At 44.8% G+C, this 27,174-nt stretch overlaps 1 protein-coding gene and 1 long non-coding RNA gene across 10 annotated transcripts in view; both read left to right on the forward strand.

Moving 5' to 3' along the window:
• PALM2AKAP2 (PALM2 and AKAP2 fusion) overlaps positions 1 to 27,174 on the forward strand; it is a 522,805-nt gene that overhangs the window by 136,525 nt on the left and 359,106 nt on the right. For 7 of the 9 annotated variants that reach the window (XM_086315907.1, XM_086315905.1, XM_086315912.1 and 4 more), the window contains one exon: positions 149 to 194. In XM_086315907.1, coding sequence (XP_086172033.1) covers positions 150 to 194 — 45 coding nt within the window. In that variant the 5' untranslated portion in view covers position 149. Of the gene's footprint in view, positions 1 to 65; positions 195 to 3,616; positions 3,869 to 27,174 lie in introns of those variants that run through there. The other 2 variants (XM_086315914.1, XM_086315909.1) reach the window with 2 other exon arrangements.
• Positions 3,875 to 26,010, forward strand: LOC147367779 (uncharacterized). Its single transcript, XR_015132111.1, has 2 exons — positions 3,875 to 25,768; positions 25,858 to 26,010. It is a non-coding gene; the product is annotated as an uncharacterized LOC147367779 (long non-coding RNA).

The following is a 27,174-nucleotide window of genomic DNA, read 5'->3' on the forward strand; positions in this document are numbered from 1 at the left end:
ACCCCCGGAGCAGATCCCCGGCCGCCCGTAGGCTTTCCGTGGGGTTCTAGCAAAGCTCTCCCCCGGGGTGCCCATCAATTTCCTCGGGTGACTACAGCGTGTGTTTTGTTTTTCTTTCTTCTTTCCCTCGCTGTGTGCCCTTCTCCAGGATGGCAGAGGCGGAATTGCACAAGGAAAGGCTGCAAGCCATAGCAGTAAGTCCACTTTCATTTTATTTTCTTGCTCTATTGTCTGGGATGGGAAAGGACCCCGAGTGCGGCGGGGCCGTCGACATTCCAGCACAGTAGCCACAGGACATGTGTTTTGGGGATAAAAGTCTGTCAAGGCTCAGCTACGCTGCGTTTTATTTTATAGTCTGTAGATGGAAAGCCCCAGGGCGCGCTTTGGGCTGGGGATTTGAATGTGGAAGACTGGCTTAGAAATAAGATGCTTGCTATTGGGTTTTGGGGAAAGACGAAAGAGAAGCATGGGGCGGGAGGGGGGACAATTCCTAGAATATTACCACCCAGTGCTCACTAATATTCTGACTTCAGATGCTGGAGAAGGCGGGAACGGTCACCAAAAACTGTGACTTCCACGCTCTCTGCGGAAGCTGTTGGTCTGCTAAGTGAAAAACCAGCAGTCCACTCCGCTGCCAGCCACGCGGTAGAACCTCCTCCCTGAAACCGAGAGTATTCATTTTCCCTGTTCTGTTTGAAATTGACAAGGGCACTGGCACAAAGCCACCACCTTGGGTGAGAGGAAGGTCTGGGGACTTCTTGGAACAACTGGGTCCTGGGAATAATATTCCAAGAGAGCCTCCTTCTTATCTGTGGTTCCTCAACCTATTTTCAGCATACAAAGGAACAACCAGTTTGGGCAAAGTTTAAGTGCACTCTCAGAAAAGTGTACCCAATGTGCATCTTGAGTATAAAGGAGAGCTCTCCAAGGCTGCCTAAATTTGAGTGGTCCTGCCCCAGTGTTGCCAATGATCCACAGATGTGGTATTTTTACTAGGGCCACCGCAGCTGGATTATATATTTCTTTTGCAGATGAAGGAATGATTACTGCTGCTCTATGAAATAATAGCAATTAAAAGAGAAGCTCCTTTAACATATTGGCATAAAAGAATCTCCAGACATTCTTCTACCTAAGTAAATTTTTTTTTGTCCAGGAGTTCCCTGGAAACACATATGAATTTGTTGGAGAAACAGCGTGTAATGTTTTGGAAGCAAAGTATATTAAAATGTTTTCAAAATCCTTTGGACGGATTCTTCACTGGGAAATGCACACAGGCTCTTCTTTTTCTTTTTGAAGAAGCATTTGATGTGGTCTCTGTGGCTCTGAGACCCTCTTTATCAAAGTCTTCAAATCTTAAATGTCTTGGAGACTTCACAGCTGAAGCGAGAAAGACGTTTGTTGGCATTGTTGAATGCTATAGCTTTTTTTGTCTGTTGGGCAATCTTTGAACTTGGTGTTTAGAACTCAGGAAGGCTTTCCCCCCTCCTGCCCCACCTTTTTTTCCCTTTCCCTCTGAGTGTGTGTATTTTGATGGTTAGTGAAGTTGTTTGTTTTCTAGAGTTTGTGGCCAGGCAGTGTGGCCAGTATGTCATGAACTGGGTAAGAATGGAGATATTCAGTTCTTGGTGCCATGTAGCTGGTGGATGTTTTATATAAACTGAATAATAGGCTGCTTTAACTGTCCATGTAGTGGCTGCTCCAGAGAGCATTCCATTGCTCCCATCAGTGGCCGCTGAAGGTTTCCAACAGTTGTCACATTTTCTGCCTTTGCATGACCAGCTTGTCTGGATGCCTGAGGAACAGCTGGGCCTCATGAAAGGGCTCGCTTTCCGAACAGGGAGCCAGTAGCAGCTTACACTTGGGCCACCCTTTGCCACGTGAGGCTGGGTCATTCCCAGCAGAGGCTAAATGGATTTTTGAGAAGGGTCTAGCCAGCCTTCTGGGATTCTTACGCCCGTGCAGTTGTGGAATTGAGTTTGTCCTGTACTTGGGAAACTGTAAATGATTCTCATGAATGATTCTGCCCAACGAACATATCTTAGTGCAGATTTTCTAACAGCAAATTAACTCTGTGTATGTGTGAGAGAGAGAGGGAATTGGGGGGGGGGGGTGGAGGCGCTTGTGACCATGTCAGCTGTTCTGTATCCTGCTTTGACCTAATGCATACTCTCCAAAATTTGCAAACCCTGAGTCTGTCTGCCACCTTCCTAGGGTTCTCAGGGGGCCCTCAGGAGCTCATGAGCCTGCTCCCAGAGCCTAGTCCTCCTGAAGTCTCTCTGGAGATGTGAAGGAGGAAGAGCAATGACTCTATCTCTTCACCAACTTGGGCGCCTCTCCAAGAGGAGATTCTCACCTGTAGGTTCTTGAATACTCTTCAGTCTACACCCTGGTCCCTTCATCTGTAAAGAGGGCTCATGAGTTCTGCTCTAGGGGCTGGCTGTAAGGTTTAGATATGGTGCAGGTGAAGGGCCTGGCATGCAGGGGCCAGCTGATGATCTTCAGCCAGAGCCGCCCATTCCTGTCTACCTGCTGCCTTGTCCTTGTGAGGACAAGAGGAAACATCTCTGAAACATAAAGAGCTTGAACGACCTTCTGTATCCTCTCCTTTACTCAATTGAAGGCCAGGGCTCGGCCCAGCATCAATTCCATCAGCTCCTCAGACCCAGGTGCAGAGATATGACTGGAGTATTCAGCCATCCAGCAGGTATTTACAAAGTGTCGTCTCTTGGAAGAAAGTGACAATGCCAAAAAGTCAGTGTCCCTAAGTTTCAGTCATCAGAGGGAAGACTTTGCCCTTTGCACACTTAAGTTCTGAAAAGGACCGATGTCCTGTGACCTATGTCACGTGATCATTGGTGGGATTTCCCCCTGCCACCTCCAGGGAATAAAATACTCAGAAACTATGAGTGCTTTAATTGAATCTTCCAGTTGAGTCCAGAGACTAATCAATGAGAAAAGATGAATCTCATCCTATTTCCTGCCAAAAGCGGAGCAAATGTTGACAAGTGTCTCTACTCCCAGGCTCTCATTCCATCAGTAGGGATGTTCCCAAAGCTGGAATTTTAGGAGAAAGCAAAATAATTCTGAGGCAGGATGAATGTGAGTGGTTATTCCAGGGAATAATAATACAATTGCCATTTCTTGACCACCTTCTGTTCAGCAAGGCCCTGTGTGTCATGCTTCTTTTCTTAACTTCAAGTTAATGGTTTAACATAAACAATTTCTAGCCAGTGGAAGGAGTACTTATGCAAATAAGCACACAGGTGGAGCAGGTAAACCAAGGAGCTGTAGAACACTTCCCCAGAGAGAGATTTGAGTGGGTCGTAGAGATTTGGTATAATAAAATATAAAATAACACACATACTTCCCCATGAGCAGAAGGAATGTATTTAGTTGTTTGTTGTTAGTTTATCATTTATTTGGAACAGGTAGTAGAAGAAAGGGAACGCCAACCGCGTGAAGTTAAGTCAGTAGCCAAAGGCACCAACTCAGCGATAAGACTCAAGTGCATTTTTAACACAGATGATGTCATTTAATCCTGATGAGCTAATGGGGGAGGAACGTCTAGATTATCCATGTTTTAAAGAGCCCAACACAGAGAATGTCAAAGCCAGGATCAGAACCCAAATTGCAGGGCCCTGGAGCCTGTTTATTGACCACTGCCCAGAAATGCACCCCCCAAGATGGTAGCAGCATCTTGAGCTCCGCCCATGAGCTCGCTGTGTGGGTGGTTCTGGCAGCCCCTGTGCAAGCGGATGAGGGAGAAGACTGATTCAGTAGCATCGGGAAAGGCTGAGACAAACCAGGAGGCCACATCCTTTTGAGAGTCTTCCAGTGCATGGAAATACCCGATGGAAGCTCTAACCAAGTGAGTAACGGGTTCCCTCGGGGAAGAAGCCATGGCGTCTCAGTGCAAACCAGTTTTGGGGGAGGATGTTGTTATGTCTGCACGTCACAAAAAGAGGGTCTTCCTTGCGCTCAGGTGAAGATAACTGAATGTTTCAGAGAATGTCTTGAGTAAAAGCCCTCAGAGAGGTTCTCAGGCCATATGTGCTGAGGTGGCGCTAGTGGTCAAGAACCCACCTGCCAATGCAGGAGACGTAAGAGACTCAGGTTCAATCCTTGGTTCGGGAAGATTCCCTGGAGGAAGGCATGGTAACCCACTCCAGTATCCTTGCCTGGAGACTCTCATGGACAGAGGAACGTGGCGAGCTTACAGTCCACAGGGTCACAAAGAGTCAGACACGACTGAAGCAACTTGGCACACTCACAAGATGCCAATCCAACCTACGCTGGCTTTTTAGGGTATTTGGTTGCTTATTAAGAACTCGAACTCTGGAATAATAAAAACGATCTTTGGCGTTTGTGTAGCACTTTACAATTTACAAAAACCTGCATGTATTACCTTAATTCTGATCTGTGCTAGGCAGGACTCATTGTCTGCACTTTACAATAGAGTATGCAGAGGTGTCCGAAGAAGGCGATGGCACCCCACTCCAGTACTCTTGCCTGGAAAATCCCATGGATGGAGGAGCCTGGTAGGCTGCAGTCCATGGGGTCACGAAGAGTCAGACACGACTGAGCGACTTCACTTTCAGTTTTCACTTTCATGCATTGGAGAAGGAAATGGCAACCCACTCCAGTGTTCTTGCCTGGAGAATCCCAGGGACGGGGGAGCCTGGTGGGCTGCCATCTATGGGGTTGCACAGTGTCGGACACGACTGAAGTGACTTAGCAGCAGTAGCAGTAGCATGCAGAGGTCTGGGCTCACACAGTGAGAAGTAGAAGGGTTGTATCTCTCTCCTGACTCCTGATTCCTAGTATTGGTGGCATGTCTAGCTTTGGGCACGGGGTGCTCTGCTATGGGTGAGAGCTGCCTCTAGGATCCTTTAACTGGGGGCGGGGGGCAGAGGAGAGGGGGTTAGCTTTGGGGTATGTGTGCCTGGATGTGCCTCTGTGGAATCTGCCCTTTGGGGATTTCACTTTGGGCCCCTCTCCCCCTTAAAACTCTCCCCCAGGGGTTGCAGTTAGTGGCCTGTGGCCTCCACCTGCTCCCATTTTCTGTCCTGAGAAGGCCTGGATGTAGGTGGGTGGCTTAGGCTGGCTCTGCCCTGTACTTGCAAAGAGACAAGGCATTTCCTTGGCTTCATCTCTCAGTGTTGTTCTTGCCTCTGAGCAGGAAGACCTTGAGTATCAGAGTTGGAATGTGGACCAAAGGCTCAGGAAACCAGTCAGCCTGCTCTGATCCAGGCCACTTGGGTTGGCCTACCTGGCTTGGGCAGAAATCCTGGCTGCCGTTTGCGTGGGATCCAGTCCAGCCTAGCTTCCCAGGTCAGGGATCCCTCAGAGGTTCTATAGACTCAAATCCAAGACTTATAGTAACACAAACTGTGGTTCTTGGGGAGACCATCCCTGTACATGTCCCGTATGAACCTCTGCATTGGCAGGCAGCTGGTAAGAGGATGGGAGAACTGAAGATGCCAGCCATACATTTGTTCATCTTCTTCCACGTAAATGGTACCCTGCTTCTAAAAGTTCAAGCTGAAGTTTAAAAAATGGTTTGCCCAGGACAGTGGTGCTGAGGAAGGGCTTGACCCAGATGACTCTGCAGGACCGCCCAGTGGATAGATGCCACTTGGGGCACATTCAGGGTCGTTGCCAGGTCTGAGAGTGCCAAGGCAGGCCTTACACAAATATGCCCAAGGGTCATACACCTCTCTGACCAGTTATTTGTACCTCTGAGTATTTCAGGCTTTAGCCTCTTGGGACAAAGAGCAGTTGCTCTGGCGAGTGCCCTGTGAAATAGACTGGTCATCATTTAAAAAGCCAAGCAGGGGGGCTTGTGGGTTATGATTTGCCAGTATTTAGAAGGAATCCAGGGCTCAGTAATAGCCCTTCTCCATTTCTCTGGGGTTTTCCAGTGCACTGGGGACCGCCACTGTTGATCCTTTGAACTACCCGAATTTCATCACTGATCCCCCTTGAGGATGTGGGTCAACTTCCTTGGCAGTAAGAGTTGGTCCTCGTGTTGAGATATTGACTGAGAGAACAAATTGCATTGATGCACAGACACAGTGGTCCCCAAGGCTGTCAGTGCCTTGCACTCTGGCAAGTAACAAGCGTGGATTCTGGCCTCCGAAAGCCTTGGCTCATATCCCGGCAGCTTTTCTGTTAGTATCTGTGTGACCTTGCTCTTCCCCAGTTTCCTCATCTATAAGGTGGGGATAATGATAGTACTAGTCTCCTGGAATTGTTTTGAAGGTTATTTGACAGGTTTCATGGGAAATACTCAGTGCAAGCTTACAGAAATCACTCAACAAAAGTTTTCTTTTTATAGTAAGTGAATCAACAAATCATAACGCACAATTTTTAAGGAGAAAATGGATGCAAAGGGTGAAAAATGAATTCTTTTCACCTCAACTGGTGAATTGCCACACTGAATTTCATGAATATAGTGACACCTTTGCAGTGCAGGAGGATACTAATAATAACGATGAAAAGGATTGTTTACAGTGAACAGGATTTGCAAGCCCAGAAGGACCTGGGAGCCAGCATGTAACATAAATGAGTGACACATATTGAATGGGAAATTGTAAGGACCTGAAGGGAAGATACCTCTTCTCAGTGAAGGCACAGTTCATTTATACTAGATGTGAACGTGGGTCCTATGTTGTCACATCCACTGATTCTCAAGAGACAGATATCTTCCTTTTTAAAATGTGAGAACTCCCATTTCAAAATCAACTGGCTTAAAAAGTTTTTAAAAGTTTGTGGATGAAACGAAATTTCTTTTGGTCCATGGGTTGACCTTTTGTGACCTCCAGATATAAGTAGAGCTTTGAACTTTACACTGTGATTTCTTTATGCATGGGCTTATTTGGATTTCATAAGGATGCTATGAAGTAGTACTACCAGTCCCCCTTAGATCTCTCATAATGTTACAAAAGCAGGGTGCATTTTCAGCAGGGCTTTGTGAGTTTGGTGTCCAAATGTTTGGATCATTGGGAAAAGTGCATATTTGCTATATGTTGATACTAGCTCCTTTTAACCACTGACATTATTATAACTCAAAATTCATGTCTAGGTAGATGATGGCTTTCTCAAAATTGACAGAAAAGCTTAAAATACAGCATCTTGATGTGGGAAACTCCACTATCATAGAAGCATCTTTAACAAGATAGACAGACCATTTAGTGGTTAAGCCCTTGCCTTCCAATGCAGGGGGTGCGGGTTTGATCTCTGGTCAGGGAGCTCAGATTCCATATGCCTCATGACAGAAAAACCAAAACATAAAAAACAGAAGCAGTATTTTAACAAACTGGATAAAGACTTAGAACATGGTCCACATAAAAAATTAAAAAAAAAAAAGGGTAGGCAAATTTGAGCCGTCACATGTTACCAGGTGTTTGAGACGATTTTAATATATCAGCCTTGAATTACAGACAATGTAGGGTGACTCAGCTGGGCTCAGGACTTCTAATAATAGCAGCGGCTGCTACTGGACATAGACTTTTGCTATGGACATAGACTGTACCATAGCAGTGGTACAGAACCGTGATTCTCAAACTGCAGTGCATTAGGATCACCTGGAGGGCTCCTTAGACACACAGATTGCTGGGTCCTCCTCCTAGAGAGTTTGATTCAGTAGATCTGGGGTAGGGCCTGGGAATTTGCATTGCTAACAAGTTCCCAGGGTTTGCTGTTCCTAGCTGCAGCTGCTGTTCTAAGGAACACACGTTGAGTACCGCTGGTGAAGTGATAGAAGGCCAAGGGAGATGATGGCCTGGGTCTTCATAAGTATCACATACCCACTGCGACATGCCCAGGAGTTTGTGAAGTATGGATATCTTAAAGAGATGAGACGGAATAAGAGACCAAATTCAAGTGGGCTATAGCCCATGGGGTCACAAGAGAGTTGGGCGTGACTTAGTGACTAAACAATGATAACAAACCTAGCTCAGTTTGAAAGTGATGTAGTCGTGTCCCTCTTACGTCAATTGGCTGCTCAAGAGGAGATTTTGTTTGTCTTGGGTACTTGTTTTAATCTATTTGCGTGCGTGCGTGCGTGCTAAGTTGCTTCAGTCACGGTCTAACTCTTTGCAACCCCAAGAAGTATAGTCCTCCAGGCTCCTCTGCCCATGGGATTTCCCAGCAAGAATATTGGAGCAGGTTGCCATTTCCTATTCTGGGAATCTTCCCAACCCAGGGATCAAACTTGTGTCTCTGGCGTCTTCTGCATTGGCAGGAGGGTTCTTTACCACTGAACCGCCTGGGAAGCCCACACGAAATGTGTATGATGCTCTAGATGGAGAAGTCCCAGAGCAGATCAGCAGTCAAGTCTTGTAGCAGCCTCTCCAGCCTGCAGGCCTGATTCTCAATGCAGCTGCTTCTCACGTGGTCAACTCTAATAGGAGGCCAGGGCAACTGAGGTTCACTTACTAAATGATGGTTAGTGATTCTCCTAAGTCACTCTGTGTGCACAAGCCGGGCTTGTCATTGCCATGTCAAAGAGGAGTTTATTCTCGCCAAGATGTCCTCCAATCTTCCCTCATCCTAATTGTAGCATCCATTGTGCGAACCAGTGCTTCTTATTCAGATGGTTTCAGCCTCACCCAGGCTCTAAATTTGTCTTAAAACACAAAGGACAGAGGCCACACGTAGCAGAATGAGAGAGACCTAAGAGAACACGGACGGGCTGCTGGGTGATGGCCGCCCAGCATAAGGAGCTTTGTAGAGGAAAGTTTGCACACGAGCGCTGTGGGTTTGGGCGAATACCGCACAGCTGAGACCTATTTCTGGCAGGAAATGCCGGCAGAAGCAGAGGTTTGTGGGGGTGGGGGTGCATGTTGGAGCTGCATATGTCCTTGGTTAATGGGTATGGCAGTCTTTTCCATTAGTCTCATGTTGAATTAGAATCCACAAAAGGAGATTACTAAATACACAGAGAGACGGACAGAGACAAGCCTTTAATCTATTTACATAATGCTTGAACGTATATTAAAAATACTTTGGGGCCGGTCTTTGACTCTAGTGTCCATGTCTCTGTAGCATCCTCTGAGCTTAGCTAGAAGAAGGAAATAGGGAACCTGGTCCCTTTCCCTTGCATAAAATGGGAGGGGGGAAGAAAAGCCACATGCGCTCCCAAGATAAAAGCCCTAGCAAAGGCTATGAGCCAGACCTCAAAACACATCTTCCAGCTCTTCGTTTCCCCTCTGGCAGCCTATTTCATTACCCTGCGGGCTTCCAGGCTCTTGACAGTCTGTGCACTAGCAAGATGTCTTCAAGGCATTTGTGAAACCTGCCCTTAGTTTTTTGCTGCATGATACCGATTTACTTACTATTCTAGGTGGGTGGGATTTTTCCCCCTTTCTTCTAAATTATAACCAGTCATCAGAGGATTCACTTTATTTTTAAAGTCAGGGCTGAAACTTAAAACTTTGAGGGTTATAAAAAATGTTATTCTTAACAGAAAAACATAGGCTTGAAAACTTAACCCCTTGGTGGTAGCTAGGGGATCCTCATTCTCTGAGTTTGAGCAATGATGCCAACAATTTTTGAGACCAGTAAATATCACATGGGGCTTCAGGCTTGGGACCTGTGATACGTGTATGTCCTTATGTGATGGAGAGAGAAGCCAGATCTGGGAGAGGTACCTTTTGGCCAAGAGGCAAGGGGTCAATTCAGCGGCTCCCCTCTGGGCTCCTGGTTCATCTTTTTTTTTTAAACACATGCAAAAACAGTATGGTTGAGGATCATCTTTATTGTTAGTGATATATTATTTTACCTTTTTTTTTGGCCACTCTGTGTAGCACATGGGATCTTAGTTTCCCGATAAGGGATTTGACTTGTCAGCTTGGGCTAATGATACTTGCTGCTTCTAATGGGTCAGGAAATGGTTCAAAAATTTTCTTGCCGCAGTGGAACTGTGAGACATAAAGATTTGAAAAGTGGAAAAGAGTGTAGAGGTTCATCAAGAAGTTAAAAATAGAACTGCTATGTGATCCAGCAATTTCACTTCTATGTATATATTACAAGGAAACAAAATTACTATCTTGGAAGGACATCTACACTTCCATGTTCATTGCAGCCTTGTTCCCAGTAGCCAAGAGATTAAAACAACCTAAGTGTTCATTGACAGATGATTGAATAAAGAAAATGTGGTATATCTAGAGTGGAGTATTATTCAGCCTTTATAAAGAAAGACATCCTGCCATCTGTGACTAACATGGATGGACCCTGGAGGGCATTCTGCTAAGTGAAAAAAGCCAGACACAGAAAGATAAATACCTGTAATCTCACTTATATGTGGCATCTAAAAGAATATTGAACTTAGAGAGGAGAGTGGTAGATATTAGAGGGTGGGAAGTGGGGGAAAGGGGAGATGTTAATCAAAAGTAAAACTTTCAATTATAAATTGAATAAGTTCTAGAGTCCCAATATATAGCATGGTGACTGGTTAAAAACCATGTTACTACATACTTGAAATATGCCAAGGGAGTAGATCTCATGTGTTATCATTAAACACACAAAAATGGTAGCTGTGTGAGGTGATGGATATATGAATTAGCTTAATTATGATCTTTATTTCTCAATGTATATCAAAAATATGTTATACACTGTCAATGTAGACAATTTTTTTTAATCATACCTTAAAGCTGGGGGAAAATGATCTGTTCAAAAAATGATCTGGAAAGCTTGAAGTTAGTATGAGTGGCCTTGAAAGGAAACACTGCTTATCCAGGAAACACACACACACTATAGGTAGTGATAAGCCCATCATCTGAGTGCTCATTTTTCTTTTCCAGCTGGTATGTAGGCAGCCGTGTCCATGAACAGTGAAATCTGAGCATATGTGTTTAGAATTTAGTGCTGGTCATCAAATAAAAGTTGCAGCAAAACCCAAAAGATATTTAACAGTAACTGAGATAGGTCTGTGGGGATGGGTCAGAAGGCAGGGCAGGTCCTGGGAGGCTGACTGTTGATATACTCTCTAGGTTGTCAGACAATGTAAAGTAAGTAGAAAAAAAAAAAAAAAGGAGAAAACAAATACTGTGTATTAATGCATATTTGTGGAATCTAGAAAAATGGCAAAGCAGAAATACAGATGTATAGAACAAACTTATGGACCCTGAAGGGGGAGGGGGGAGTGGGATGAAATGGAAGATTGGGATTAACATATATACACTATTAATAGTCTGTTGAGGGCTTCCCAGATGGCGCTAGTGGTAAAAAGCCTGCCTGCCACTGCAGGAGACCAAGAGACACGGGTTTGAACTCTGGGTCAGGAAGATTCCCCTGGAGAAGGTCATGGCTACCCACTCCAGTATTCTTGTCTGGAGAATCCCATGGACAGAGGAACCTGGTGGGCTATGACCCATAGGGTCACAAAGAGCAGACCCAGCTGAAGTGACTTAGCATGCATGCATAAAATAGATAATAAGAACCTACTGTATAGCTTAGGGAATGCTACTCAATGCTCTGTGGTGACTTAAATGGGAAGGAAATCCAAAAAAGGGGATATATGTATATATATAGCTGTTTCACTTTACTGTACAGTAGAAACTAACACAGCATTGTGAGCAGCTATACTCCAATAAAAATTAATTTTAAAAAGAATATACTCTCTAACTCTACCAACTACTAGAAATAAGACTCTGGCAGCCTCATCACTCCCCGTCCTTATTCACACGGGAGTGAGAATGATAAATGTCTGATCAGCATTGGATCTGATGGCCATGATGAAGAGGAAGTACTGGACTTGACAACACAGAGGAGGCTAAGGTGAAAGTAATTTCAATTGCTCAGTCCCTGTCTGCTCTCTTCCCTTCCTGCCATCATTACTTTCTGTCCTGGCATGTCCCGGCCTCTAGAGGATTCCAGTTCTCATCTGCCCTGAGCTCAGGTCCACAGAGCAAATCTTGAAGCAAAATGGCTTAGCATGTGTGGGGAACAGGAGGGGAGCATCTCCCCTATAGGGAGACAGGGCACCCCAGGGCTCAGAAAGCAAGTCAAAGACTGCAACTTGATTCTATAGCTTTCTTTCAGTGGGAGGAAGGGTCTCCCAGGTCCTGAGAGTTTCCCTTGGGCCAGACAGCTGGCTGAATGCCTTATATTGGGCGTTAAAACCTCAATTGAGCCCAGGTGGCAGGCTGACGTGGTGGCCGAGCCTGTGGGACTCTGCTGACTGGAGAGAGTGGGCTCCCTGGGCAGTACTCAACTCCAGCTGATGGGCACTTTATGGGAATACAACTCAAGGATCTTGTATTGTTCAAGGGCATCTGGAAATCCAGCTTTTGAAGGAAGTCTGTTGATATTTATATCATAACCATTGAAGCACTGTGTGGGCAAACCAAACACAGATTTTAATCCAGTGTGGGCTGGATTCATTCCTCACCCCTCACCCCTTCCCGATCCCCACCCCAGGCCCCCAGTTTCCCACTTCGCCTTGCACAACAATATTGTATTTAATTCTAAAGCTGGTAGTATGCGGAGATGATAGGATGATAGTATTACAGTTGAAGCTAAGTCAAATGTAGGTGTGTTTAGTCCTGTTGAGCAAATAAATGGGCAGCCTGCCAGAAACCCATCGAGGACTACCTTAGGGGGACCGTAAGAAAAATGTAGTCTCAGGTAGAGTCAGTATTGCTACTTAGATCGGTTCCTTATCCAGCATGTTGGGCCAACTCCCCTGTTCTCTGTAAGAAATAACAACTGAAAACACTCCTTAAAAATGAAATTAACATAGAGCAAAAGTCACCTTTTTGATGTACACGTCTCCGAATTTTGTAAGATGTAGATTTATGTAACTGCCAGCACACTCAGGATGCAGAACAGTCCATCAGCCCTCAGGACTCCCCCAGGAAGCACTGCTTTTCAAACTCTGTACACATTGGAATGTTGGAATGTAAGTAGTTCTCCTTGTCTCCACCTTGTACCCTGACTTTAAGGCTTCTGAAAATCACTTAGAGGTTAGAGGGTTAACCAGAACGAGTTCTTGCTTTTCCCCAATAAATACCTTCTGCTTCAGCCTGGTTTGTTTTTTCTGCTCTAGCCTCTACTAGAGTTATCACATTTAGCAACTAAAATTATAGGATGCCCAATTATTGCATGGGACACACTTTTATACTAAACAAATGATTTGTTGTTTGTTTGAATTCAGATTTAACTGGGCATCCTATATTTTATCTGGCAAGCTCATCCCCTTCACATATATGCCGCATTCACAACTGAGTTCAGAACCCACTTTTTCTGGGTCTGTGTTTCACTCTTCCATGTAAATATGAAAATACTCAGTGGTTTTATTTTTTTCTCTTCCTTATTTCATTTTTTAAACCACTGTGAGATACCACTTCACACCAGTCAGAATGGCTGCGATCCAAAAGTCTACAAATAATAAATGCTGGAGAGGGTGTGGAGAAAAGGGAACCCTCTTACACTGTTGGTGGGAATGCAAACTAGTACAGCCACTATGGAGAACAGTGTGGAGATTCCTTCAAAAACTGGAAATAGAACTGCCTTATGATCCAGCAATCCCACTGCTGGGCATACACACTGAGGAAACCAGAAGGGAAAGAGACACGTGTACCCCAATGTTCATCGCAGCACTGTTTATAATAGCCAGGACATGGAAGCAACCTAGATGTCCATCAGCAGATGAATGGATAAGAAAGCTGTGGTACATATACACAATGGAGTATTACTCAGCCATTAAAAAGAATACATTTGAATCAGTTCTAATGAGGTGGATGAAACAGGAGTCTATTATACAGAGTCAAGTAAGCCAGAAGGAAAAACACCAATACAATATACTAACGCATATATATGGAATTTAGAAAGATGGTAACAATAACCCTGTGTACGAGACAGCAAAAGAGACACTGATGTATAGAACAGTCTTATGGACTCTGTGGGAGAGGGAAAGGGTGGGAAGATTTGGGAGAATGGCATTGAAACATGTAAAATATCATGTATGAAATGAGATGCCAGTCCAGGTTCGATGCACGATACTGGATGCTTGGGGCTGGTGCACTGGGATGACCCAGAGGGATGGTATGGGGAGGGAGGAGGGAGGAGGGTTCAGGATGGGGAACACATATATACCTGTGGCAGATTCATTTTGATATTTGGCAAAACTAATACAATTATGTAAAGTTTAAAAATAAAATAAAAAATAAAAATAGAATTTTTTTATTGGAGTATAGTTGACTAACAAATGTGTTAGTTTCAGGTGTACAGCAAAATGATTCAGTTATATATGTACATGTATCTGATTTTCAAATTCTTTTCCCATTTAGGTTATTACAGAATATTGAGAGTTTCCTGTGCTATACAGTAGATGCTTATTGATTATCTAAATATAGCAATGTGTATATGTCAATCCCAAACTCCCGATCTATCGATACTCATTGATTTTATATAGTGATACATTTGTGAGATGATAGGGCATGTAGTGAAAGGTTAAGAGGATCTCATCAATACATTCATGTGTTTTGAACCCACTAGACATGTTGTGAACCCACTAGAGACTAGACATGTTCTTTCTGGAGAATAAGAAAGGGACTAGTGTGTGTTGGAGGACAGAGGACAACTGGATTTCAGAAATTAGGACATTTCCCAGCCCTCTTCCAACCCCCTCCCCTAGCCCAACCTTTGAATAACATAAAACTGTGAAGACTAAACAAAGAGATTGTTCATACTGGGTCATTTTGAAAATAATCACTGGAATGCTAGCCTTCAGCAGCTGGTATATCTTATACTGCATTGAGCAAGATGTGGCCTTGTGGTGTGTCGTCTGTGACTCATGCAGTGCTCGCACTCAGCTCATTCCCAGCCTGGTTGTTTTGGTTGAGAATGCTGTGATGGTTGATTGATTTCTCTTGTTTGTTTGTTTTTTCATTTATCAACTTTACTAGGGTGATTTCAGAATCACAGTGAGATGAGAAGGAAAATCAATTTTATAGAGTACCTTCAGAATGAAGAATGAATGTAAATCCCCATTTTCTGTCTAGACCAAGGCATCAGTAAACAGCAATCTGTGGGTCAGATCTGGCCTGCAGTCTCTCTTCATAAGGCCTGTGAGCAATATGTGGTTATTACATGTGTAAATGGAAATTAAAAAAAAAAATTCATGATGGGAAAATCATATGAAGTTTAGATTCCGTATCCACACATAAAGTTTTATCAGAACATACTCATTGCCATTCGTTTGCATGTGGTCTATGGCTGATTGCACACTACAGCAGCAGAAGTGAGTAGTTCCAACAGAGACCGACCGTGTAGCCTGCAAAGCTTAAAACGTTTACTTTCTGACTCTTCATGGAAAAGCTTGGGCTGACTCCTGCTCTAAACTCTGTATCTTCTATGGTTGTGTTTGCCTTTAAGGTCCTAGGAATCTTTCTTTCCCCAAATTTAAACTTTTGTATTTTGTATTAGAGTATAGCCGATTAACAATGTTGTAGTAGTTTAGGTGAACAGCAAAGGGACTCAGCCATACAGATACATGTATCCATTCTCCCCAAACCCCACTCTTATCCAGGCTGGCATGTAACATTGAGTAGAGTTCCATGTGCTATACGGTGGGTCCTTGTTGGTTATCCATTTTGAATATGGCAGTGTGTACGTGACCTTCCCAAACTCTCCAACTGTCCCTTCCCCCTGGCAGCTATAAGTTCATCTCAGTCTGCGAGTCTCCGTTTTGTAAGTTCATTTGTATCATTCCTTTTTAGATTTCACATATAAGGGATGTCATCCAATATTTCTCCTTCTCTGCCTGACTTACTTCACTCAGTACAACACTCCCTAGGTCCATTCATGTTGTTGCAATGGCATCGTATTATTCTTTTTAATGGCTGAGTAATACTCCATTGTGTATATGTACCACATCTTCTCTAGCCATTCCTCTGTTAATGGGCATGTAGGTTGCTTCTATGTCTCGGCTGTTGTAAACAGTGCTGCAGTGAACATAGGGGTGCGTGTATTCTTTCAGATCATCTTTCTCCAGATATATGTCCAGGAGTGGGGTTGCAGGGTCATATGGTGGCTCTATTTTTAGCTTTTTAAGGAACCTCCATGCTATTCTTCATAGTGGCTGTACCAATTTACATTCCTATCAACAGGGTAGGAGGATTCCCTTCTGTCCACATCCTCTCCAGCATTTGTTGTTTGTGGATTTTTTGATCATAGCCATTCTGACTGGTGTGAGGTGATATATCATTGTAGTTTTGGTTTGCATTTCTCTAATAACTAACAATGTTGAACATCTTTCCATGTGCCTCTTGGCTACCTATATGTCCTCTTTGGAGAAATGTCTATTTAGGTCTTCTGCCTATTTGTTGGTTGGGTTGTTTGTTTTGATGCTGATAAGTATCATAAGATGTTTGTAAATTTTGGAGACTAATCCCTATCTGTCACATCAGTTGCAAATATTTTCTCCCAACCTGTGGATTGTCTTTTTGTTTTGTTTATTGTTTGCTTTGCTGTGCAAAAGCTTTTGAGTTTAAGTAGGTCCCATTTGTTTATTTCTGTTTTTATTTCCATTATTCTGGGAGATGGATTAAAAAAGATGTTGCTGTGATTTATGTCAGAGAGTTCTGCCTATGAAGGTTCTAGGAATCTTTTGGCTAAAGATGTGACTGTTGTCTGGTTGCTGACAGTTCAGAACAGTAAAGCTCCTAGACATATATCTGGAGAAAACTCTAATTTGAAAAGATACACGCACCTCGGTGTTCACAGCAGCACTATCTACAGTGGCCAAGACATGGGCTCCCCAGGTGGTGCTGGTGGTAAAGAACCCACATGCCAGTGCAGGAGACATAAGAGATGCAGATTCTATCCCCCGGTTGGGAAGATCCCCTGGAGGAGGGCGTGGCAACCCACTCCAGTATTCTTACCTGGAGAATTCCATGGACAGAGGAGCCTGGAGGGCTACAGTCCATAGAGTCTCAAAGAGTTGGACATGATTGAAGCAACTTAGCACAGTATAGCGCAAAAAAAAGAATAAAATAATGCCATTTGTAACAATATGGATAGAAGTAAATCAGCAAGACAAATATAAAAAATATGATACAAATGAACTTATTTACAAAAGCAAAACAGACTCACAAACATAGAAAACAAACATGGTTACCAAAGGAGAGAGCGGGGGGGGGGGGGCGGGGGTGAAGGGAAGGATAAATTAGGCTGAGATTAACATATAAACACTATAACATATAAAATAGATAAACAACGAAGGCCTATTGTATAGTATAAGGAACTATACACAATATCTTATGATAACCTCTAAGGAAAAAGAATATATACTGAAGTTAAACATTATGTATATATGTATGTGTGTATATATATATATAAATAACTGAATCGCTATGCACCAAACTTGAAACTAACAGCATTGTAAATCAACTATATTTCAATAATTTTTTAAAAAAAATAAAGCAGAGTGAATGAGAAAGAAAAACAGTGTAACGCATAGACACCCTTTTCACTCTCTTCTGGGTTACTATGATGAAAGGCTTATAGTTACTGAAATGCTCACATGTTGAGTTTTGCTTCTCTAGAGTTTTCTTGTTATATCCTCGCTCTCTAGCCAACTATGTGTTTTCTTTTGAAAACCAGAAAATCTGCTCTCTTAGAGGTATCAGTTTGGCCCGTCTAAAAATAAATGATTACGTTTAAAGCCATTTTTTTCCGTTGACAGGGGTTAAGAGGGTAGAGGAAAAGCACTGGTGATTCTTCATGTCATTTTTATTTCTCCTCAGAAATTGCCAGGAGCGTCATGCTGTGCTCCCCGGGGGATTTTAAGGGTGCAGTGTCAGAATGGGAGTCAGAGAACATGCCCACCACATTCCCTGAGTCAGAGCAGGAAGCCAGTGGAAAGTGGCTTCTGACCCACTGCCCTGCCGTTCATTAGCCCTTGGCTGAGGGTGAGTTGAGGGAAGCCATAGGGCAAATGGCTTCATTTGCAAATGAAGTGACCAGTAGGGGTCAAAGCTGCCAATGGCCTATGGCAGCAGAGTCCACTTTGACCTCCCTAAACCATCAACTGTTTCCTTTCTGTCCCCCTTTCCTTTCTTGTCCAAAAGAGCCAGCTACAATTTTGAGTCCTGTTTGCCTGGAAATTTCCAAAGGGACTTTGGTGACTTAGTAAATATTTTCAAATTGCCCAAGGTTTGGAGAGATAGCAGAGCCACAGTTGTGAAATCAGATTTAGAAAGGGATTACTGCCATACTTGGACGGCCGTGTGAGCATGGGGGGATGAGGGGTGGAGCAGGCTGTGGTGTGGACACTTGCGGATCCTCCCTCGATCAGCGGATGGCTTTTGCCTTTCTGGTCAGACATATGCCAGACCCTGAAATTCTCTTTCTGGATAACTTCTGAGCAGCTGCTGGGAGAATAGGAAGCCGAGCATGGGGTTAGTGTAAGGCTTCCTTGACTGCAGCACTACTGACAGCTTGGTCCAGATAATTCTTTACTGTGGGAGCGGGGGCTGTCCTGTGCATTGTATGTTTAGCGGTATCCCTGCTCTCTAGCCAGTAAATTCCAGTAGCATTGCCCAGGCCCCAGCATGACAATCAAAAGTGTCCCCAGACATTGCTAAATGTTCCCTGGAGGATAAAATAAGCCCTTTGAGAACCACCAATGTAGTATAATGTAAGGGTTATCTGACCAAATGTAGTTCCCATACTTTCAGCATTAGAGATTCGTTGCTTTAAGTCTTCCCTTTCACCCCGCAGGATTCATTCCTTGAAGCTGTGGAGGCTTTTTTAGTTTCCAGAATCACCCATGAAAATACAAGTTTCTCACAAAGGGTAAAGCCCTGAGCCTGAGAGAACAAGTGGTTTTCATCCCATGTCAACTCTGACTGTCTTGGGAAGATGCCTTGTCTTTGAGGAACTTATGTCCAGGGGATAAGGACATCCTTGCCTACCCTTTGTTCATAAGGAGCCTTCTTACCTGGTGTCTCTGCAGAGATGTATCAGTCAGACCCTCGTCTGGGGTGGTAACTGCTCCCAGGGGCACCATTCACACATGCTCACTGTGGCTTTGTATTGGTTAGGGCAGTTTTCTAGCAGGTGCCAGAAAGGTGCCTTGAGGAAGAGGTATCTTTTCTAGATCCCGCAGAGCTGCCATATGGACTAGCAGAGGTGCTATAATTGGCTTAATGGGAATAAGCAGCAGGAAGCACAAGGAGGAGGGGAAAGAGAGTAGTTCCCATCTCTTTCTTTCCATTTGATTAGAAGCTCCTGGAGGACAAGGACAGTGTCAGTGCCATCACAGTTCATTGCTGCCTTCACAGTGCATTTCACATAGAGCCCAAGCCACTTTCAGTTCAGCTCAGTCACTCAATCATGTCTGACTCTTTGAGACCCCATTGACTGCAGCACGCCAGGCCTCCCTGTCCATCACCAACTCCTGGAGTTTACTCAAACTCATGTCCATTGAGTCGGTGATGCCATCCAGCCATCTCATCCTCTGTCGTCCCCTTCTCCTCCTGCCCTCAATCTTTCCCAGCATCAGGGTCTTTTCAAATGAGTCAGTTCTTCGCATCAGGTGGCCAAAGTAGTGGAGTTTCAGCTTCAGTATCAGTCCTTCCAATGAACACCCAGGACTGATCTCCTTTAGGATGGACTGGTTGGATCTCCTTGCTGTCCAAGGGACTCTCAAGAGTCTTCTCCAACACCACAGTTCAAAAGCATCAGTTCTTCAACCCTCATCTTTCTTTATGGTACAACTCTCACATCCATACATGACCACTGGAAAAACCATAGCTTTGACTAGACGGACCTTTGTTGACAAAGTAATATCTCTGTTTTTAATATGCTGTCTAGGTTGGTCATAACTTTTCTTCCAGGGAGCAAATGTCTTTTAATTTCATGGCTTTAGTCACTATCTGCAGTGATTTTGGAGCCCCCCAAAATAAAGTCTGTCACTGTTCCCACTGTTTCCCCATCTATTTGCCATGAAGTGATGGGACCAGATGCCATGATCTTAGTTTTCTGAATGTTGAGTTTTAAGCCAACTTTTTCACTCTCCTCTTTCTCCTTCATCAAGAGGCTCTTTAGTTCTTCTTCGCTTTCTGCCTTAAGGGTGGTGTCATCTGTATACATGAGGTTATTGATATTTTATTAACCTTAAAGCAGGGTTCTTAAACTGTTTTATGTCTCAGATTCCTTCCCAGGCTTGTGGACTCAGAATAACGCTTCAATGCACAAGATAAAATACATAGGATTAAAAAGATGGCCAATTACATTGAAATACAGGCAGGTCATTATTAGAAAATTGTGATAGGTAATGTATATGCTTCTATATTTGGAGAAGGGAATGACAACCCACTCTAGTATGCTTCCTTGGAAAATTCCATGGACAGAGGAGCCTAGTGGGTTACAGTCCTTGGAGTCACACAGAGTCAGACATGGCAGACCACACAGCACATACTTCTGTATTATTGTATTAAATAAAAGTTAGTGGCATTCCAGTGGTCATGTGTGGATGTGAGAGTTGGACATAAAGAAAGCTGAGCGCTGATGCTTTTCAACTGTGGTGTTGGAGAAGACTCTTGAGAGTCCCTTGAACAGCAAGGAGATCCAACCAGTCCATCCTAAAGATCAGTCCTGAATATTCATTGGAAGGACTGATGCTGAAGCTGAAACTCCAATACTTTGGGCATGAGATGTGAAGAACTGACTCATTGGAAAATACCCTGATGCTGGGAAAGATTGAGGGCAGGAGGAGAAGGGGACGACAGAGGATGAGATGGCTTGATGGCATCATTGACTCAATGGACATGAGTTTGAGTAAACTCCAGGAGTTGGTGATGGACAGGGAGGCCTGGTGTGCTGCAGTCCATGGGGTCGCAAAGAGTTGGATATGACTTGAGTGACTGAACTGAACTGAAGTGACTATTCCAATACATACTCCGATTTCTAATGATTAATGAACATAAGTGATATTCGTCTCCCACAACTACAGTATAATATGACAATACCTGTGATTGCTACTTATGACAAAGTCATAGGAACTGAAGATATTTCTGAGGCTTGTCCTTCTGTTTGAAGGTGATGCAATATTTCAGCTACAGGTTAGTGATAATAGCCTTTAAATGGCTGTCGTGACTTCTGGCTCATCCCTGGACTCCTTGAATTCTTTTTTTTTTTTTTTTAAATAAGGTATGACTATTTATTTTTATCTTTTTTTTTTTTTTTGGTGGTGCCACATGGCATGCGTGATTTTATTAAATAGTTCCTAAATCAAAGATCGAACCCTTGACCCCTGCAGTGGAAGTGCGGAGTCTTAACCGCTGGACAGTCAGAGAATTTCCCCTGAATTTTTTCTTAGCCAGGTGTCTGCTTTAAAGCTCCCTCTCTGCCCTGGAGTAGAAAAAAGGCAACCCACTCCAGTATTCTTACCTGGAAAATTTCATGGGCAGAGTGCTGCTGTCCATGGGTCACAAACAGCTGGACACCACATGTGGACAGCACAGACACGCACTGTCCCTCACCTGACGTCACCCCAGCCACCTGCTTGAGGCTCTTCCCTAGCGAGTTTCCCCAGGCTCCTCCTTCTGTACAGTTTTCCATCTAAACTCTGCCAGGTGTGTTGTGTCTCTTGTCTCCTGTCTCAGCTCAAAAGGCAAGGAAGCATCCGGCCCCCACTTGGGGTTCCCAAGTTTGAGAGAAGCCGTCACATCCTGGATACCCAGTAAGTGCTCGTTCAGATGAGACGGTCGCTTTACCAGCTTTCCCCTTTTATCTGGGGCCATGACAGGATGCTTGGGCTGTGTTGCCCTCACGAAAATCGCACAACTTAAAAGCTGAGAATTATGTTTTCTTCAGTGACCGTACTAAGCACTGTAGCCGGGGATGGCAGCCTGTCAGACAGCCCTGAGGGACTGTTCCAAAGAGGTGAGGGAAGAGGCAGGATACATAGGAGCTTTTCTGATGAAATAAACATGTAGTTCAACATCAAAAGATGGCTATTCACACACACACACACACACACAAACCCAGATTTTAGTGTTTTTCTATGTATGAGAAGATACAAGAGTTTGGCTCCTTGAAGTTTCTTTTGATCTTAGCTATCTGGGGCCAGTATCCTTTTTATTCTCCTTCTTGAATTCCCCTCAGGGTACACCTCTGGGGCGTCTGCAGTTGCTGATGGCTTGATGGTGGGCAGCAGCCTTGTTTACTGGGATGGCAGGCGACAGTTTTTTGATCCACAATAATATTTGAATTCAGTCCCCTCTTGATGCCTTCCTTCCACATCGAGAGCAGCTTTCAGTCTGGTTCATCTCATTCCTGGAGATCTACCGATCCCCCCTTGAGAAAAGAGAGGGCTGGACACCCACTGTGACCGTGAAAGCAATAGTGAGAAGCATCCTTGACCAACAGTGACCCCACTGCATGCATGTACCCAAGCAGCTGGGCACAAGGCATCAGCATCCCCATGGCACACCTTGCTGTGGACCATCAAGGCAGGAGTCGTGCCTGTGAACCAGGAGCCTGGGCATTCAGGATGGCCACAAGGGAGTTTCAAAATACATAAATAAAAATGAGCCACTACTAGAGTTAGTGACAGTAAGGTCGGCAGGTTCCAGAATGTCCTGCGTGGGGTTAGTGCCTGTGTTTTTCACCCACTGAACCCATGGACATTCTAACAATTTGGACTACTGCAGCTTCTGAAGTTCTTTTTCCCCCTGGATTATTATAAACAGGCCCTGTTCGTTTCTTAGGGCTGTCATAACCAAGTGCCACAGGCTGGGTTGGCTTCAGTGACAGAAGTGTATGGTCTCCCAGTTCCAGAGGCTGGACTGCGAGATCAAGTATCAGCAGGCTAGGTTTCATCTGAGGGCTGTGAGGGTGGGGTCAGCTCCAGGCCTTTCTCCTTGTCTTGTCCCTGCCCCTGTCTTATCCCTTCACAAGCTCTTCTACATGTGTCCATGTCCAGATTTCCCCTTTTCATAAGGATACCATCATGCTGGATTAAGCCTCGCCGTAATGACATGATTTTCATGACCTCTGTGCGTGTGTGTGTGTGTTCTAAGTCGCTTTGGTCATGTCTGACTCTTTGTGACCCTAAGGACTATAGCCCGCCAGGCTCCACTGTCCATGGAATTCTCCATTCAAGAATCCTGGAGTGGGTTGCCATGCCCAACTCCTCCTGGGCTGGCATGGTCCCAACCCAGGGATCAAACCCATGTCTCTTATGTCACCTGCCTTGGCAGGTGGGTTCTTTACCACTAGCGCCACCTGGGAAGCCCAGCACCTCTGTAAAGACCCTATTTATAAGGTCATATTCTGACTATGCCTTTGACTGAGTGGACCATAACAAACTCTGGAAAATTCTTCAAGAGATGGGAATACCAGACCACCTGACCTGCCTCTTGAGAAATCTGTATGCAGGTCAGGAAGCAGCAGTTAGAACTGGACATGGAGCAACAGACTGGTTCCAAATAGGAAAAGGAGTACATCAAGGCTGTATATTGTCACCCTGCTTATTTAACTTATATGCAGAGTACATCATGAGAAACGCTGGGCTGGAGGAAGCACAAGCTGGAATCAAGGTTGCTGGGAGAAATATCAATAACCTCAGATATGCAGATCACACCACCCTTTTGGCAGAAAGCGAAGAAGAACTAAAGAGCCTCTTGATGAAAGTGAAAGAGGAGAGTGAAAAAGTTGGCTTAAAGCTCAACATTCAGAAAACTAGGATCATGGCATCTGGTCTCATCACTTCATGGGAGATAGATGGGGAAACAGTAGAAACAGTGACAGACTTATTTTTGGGGCTCCAAAATCACTGCAGATGGTGACTGCAACCATGAAATTAAAAGATGCTTGCTCCTTGAAAGAAAAGTTATGACCAATCTAGACAGCATATTAAAAAGCAGAGGCATTACTTTGCCAAAAAAGGTCTGTCTAGTCAAAGGTATGGTTTTTCCAGTAGTGATGTATGGATGTGAGAGTTGGACCATAAAGAAAGCTGAGGGTTGACGAACTGATGCTTTTGAACTGTGGTGTTGGAGAAGACTGTTGAGAGTCCCTTGGCCTGCAAGGAGATCCAACCAGTCCATCCTAAAGGAAATCAGTCCTGGGTGTTCATTGGAAGGATGGATGTTGAAGCTGAAACTCCAATACTTTGGCCACCTGATGCGAAGAACTCTCATTTGAAAAGACCCTGATGGTGGGAAAGATTGAGGGCAGAAGGAGAAGGAACAACAGAGGATGAGATGGCTGGATGGCATCACTGACTCAACGGACATGAGCTTGAGTGGACTCTGGGAGTTGGTGATGGACAGGGAGGCCTGGCATGCTGCAGTCCATGGGGTCGCAAAGACTTGGACACGACTGAGCGACTGAACTGAACTGAACTGACTGAGGGCTGAGGGCTTCACTGTGTCTGTGGTGGGGGACGTAATTCAATGCATACCAGGGTCTCTGCTTACTGTCAGGGGGCACTTGCATCTCACAGTAATGGCCATTCGCATCCTAGTCCGCTTCTGGCTGTGGCAGTAGAAACCATGTCCCGAGGGAAGTGGCCCAGGGACTCAAGAGTAGTGGGATGCCATCCGCCAGGAGTGACTCAGGCCTCTGCGTTTTGTCACACTCCTGACTTCCTCTGGCACCCGGGACCCTCAGGGTCCCCTCACCCTTTGTCTCCAGTAGAAGCCGTTTATCTTTGAAGCCTCTAGTCAAGGCCAAGAACAGCAATTCACACTAAGATGTGATGAAAGTGAAGTCGCTCAGTCATGTCCGACTCTCTGCGACCCCATGGACTGTAGCCCACTAGCCTCCTCCGTCCATGGGATTTTCCAGGCAAGAGTACTGGAGTGGGCTGCCATTTCCTTCTTCAGGGGATCTTCCTGACCCAGGGATCGAACCTGAGTCTCCTGCATTGCAGGCAGACAGACACTTTACCATCTAAGCCACCAGAGAAGATGTGATGAAGAAAGGGTGAATATTCCCTCCGCAAAAGCCAGTTAAAAACAGAGGGTAGAGCTTTAGACCACATCCCAGAACTCAGAATATCAGCTCAGTAACCATCAGGGCTGTTTCGTTCAAGGCCCTGGATTGTCCCCTTCCTCATCACCAAGAATGACCAAAATATTCCTGGTGGATTCATACCTCTTTTAGCATTTGCAGAATTCTCCCACTTCCATGCTCTTTTTGTGCATCAAAGAGCAGGGCAGGTGCCATTTTCTGCCTTTCATTTCAGAGAAAACATCAACGCGGCTATGTAACTTGTCCAAGCTCATGCAGGGCCGTGTCCTGCACATCTCTCTGCCTCCAGCACACCTACCCCGTGACCCTCCACCTCTCCTCTGGGTTCCCATGGTGTGGTCCATGTGGCCTGTGTCTCATAGGTTCGCTCATTCCCTTGCTCTGCCCCAGGGCTCCATCCAGCCCCTCCTGTCCTCCCTAAAAGGCCCAAAAGTAGCCTAGGCCTGGTGAGGGTGGCCAAGATGAGAACGATCTTTGTTCCAAGTTCTAGGCCAAACGGGCAGCGTGGACAAAGGCTCAAGGCTCATGAGGGAGCAGAGCAGCAGCAGGAAATGACGAGGAGGTGGGTGTGGCTGGAGCGTACCAGGAAGTGAGGCCACAAGGGCAGTGGGTGCTGGGTCACAGAAGGCCAGGCGTGCCAGGTTCAGGGGCCAGGACTTGGTACCGTGGTTGGTGGAGCCACGAAGACCCAGAGTTTATCAGAGATTGCTCTGGTGGCAGAGTGGAGGCAAGGGTGCTTGCCTGCTTGCCCAGTGTCCCATTGCTGTTGGAGCTGGTAAGTTGCTGCAGGCTTCTGAGGTGGCCTCTCTGTTTTGTGCAGGGGTCACCTTTAGCTCTTGTTATCGCTCGTGTCATTCTCTGTAGACGGAAGCCCAGAAGAAGCATCTGAACCAACTTCAGCTGAAAGCCTGATTGTCGACGGAGGCCAATTTAGAGTTGGAATGTGGAGATTATTTCTGGACACTGTGACATCCTGTTCAACTTTCAGAGGAGCCTGGGAATAAAGGGGTGACTCAGTCTGTGAGCTTATTTTTAGGAAAAGCTGAGAATTCAGTCTAGAGCCACTCATAGTCCTCCGTCCCTGCCAGTGCAGAGGTGCTGTTGGTGGAGAGGATGCTGAGCAGAAATGCTGTATTTATCATCAACTGCTACCCAGTGCCTCCTACACACCAGCATGTGGTTTATTGATTTGAAAACAAGATGGGAATCAACGTAAATAAACCTTTGAGTCAGAGGAGCCTATTTTAGGGCATTTACATTTGAGAACTGATTTGGAGCTAAAGAATTAGTATTGTAAGTGCTTCTGTTTATTGGGCATTTAATATGTATTAATACAACATATTTTGCTTTGCAAACATTTAATGGGAACTCTGATACTCTGTTGAAGGTATAGTGCTGTTATCACTGTTTTAGTAGGCATGGAAATGTTAACTCGAAGTTAAATATTATTCTAGGCAAAGGTGGCTGAGTTTGAATTTGACCCCAGATCTGGCTCCAAAGCCCATGCAAAGGATCACTCCAGGTCTGGCAAATAACTGCGTCTCTTTGGTCTTGTGGGTTCGATCTCAGGGTCAGGAAGATCTCTTGGAGAAAGGAATGGCTACCCACTCCAGTATTCTTGCCTGAACAGAGGAGCATGGTGGGCTTCAATCCATGGGATTGCATGGGAATCCATGGACTTCAATCCATGGGACACGACTGAGTGACTGACTAACTTGGTCCTGTGTATCACTAATTGATCATGGGATTATTGCCAGTTCAGCTCAGATTTGGCCTCAGAATCCTTCTCAACACAGTGTTCTCAGTAGAGCTACTGTGACCAACCTAGCAGCTTAGTACTTGAGATAAAGCCCATCTGTCATCTTAATTTTATCTTTGCTTTAGTTCAAAATGGAGACTTTAAGTCTGGAGAATCTGTTATTGTTGATTTCTACAGCTCTATTTATAGCCTTTTATTTTCTAAACACTTGGAAGCAGTAGAGCATTCACTACAGTTTCCTTTTACAGTCAGTGGAGACTCTGTATTCTTTAATAGGGGTTTCTGACTGCCTTGGAGGGAAGAATGACATTTGAGGACCCCAAGCCTTGATTAGACAATTGGCTTATGTGTGGGTGTCTGCAGTGGTGACTGGGAGATGGAGAATGAGCCTTAAGAACTTTGGCCATTTATAGCAGCAAACC

This window comes from Bos grunniens, chromosome 8 (assembly GCF_055505025.1).
Source record: "Bos grunniens cultivar Pamir isolate PY7600 chromosome 8, Bosgru_T2T1.0, whole genome shotgun sequence".
NCBI classification, from domain to species: Eukaryota; Metazoa; Chordata; class Mammalia; order Artiodactyla; family Bovidae; genus Bos; species Bos grunniens.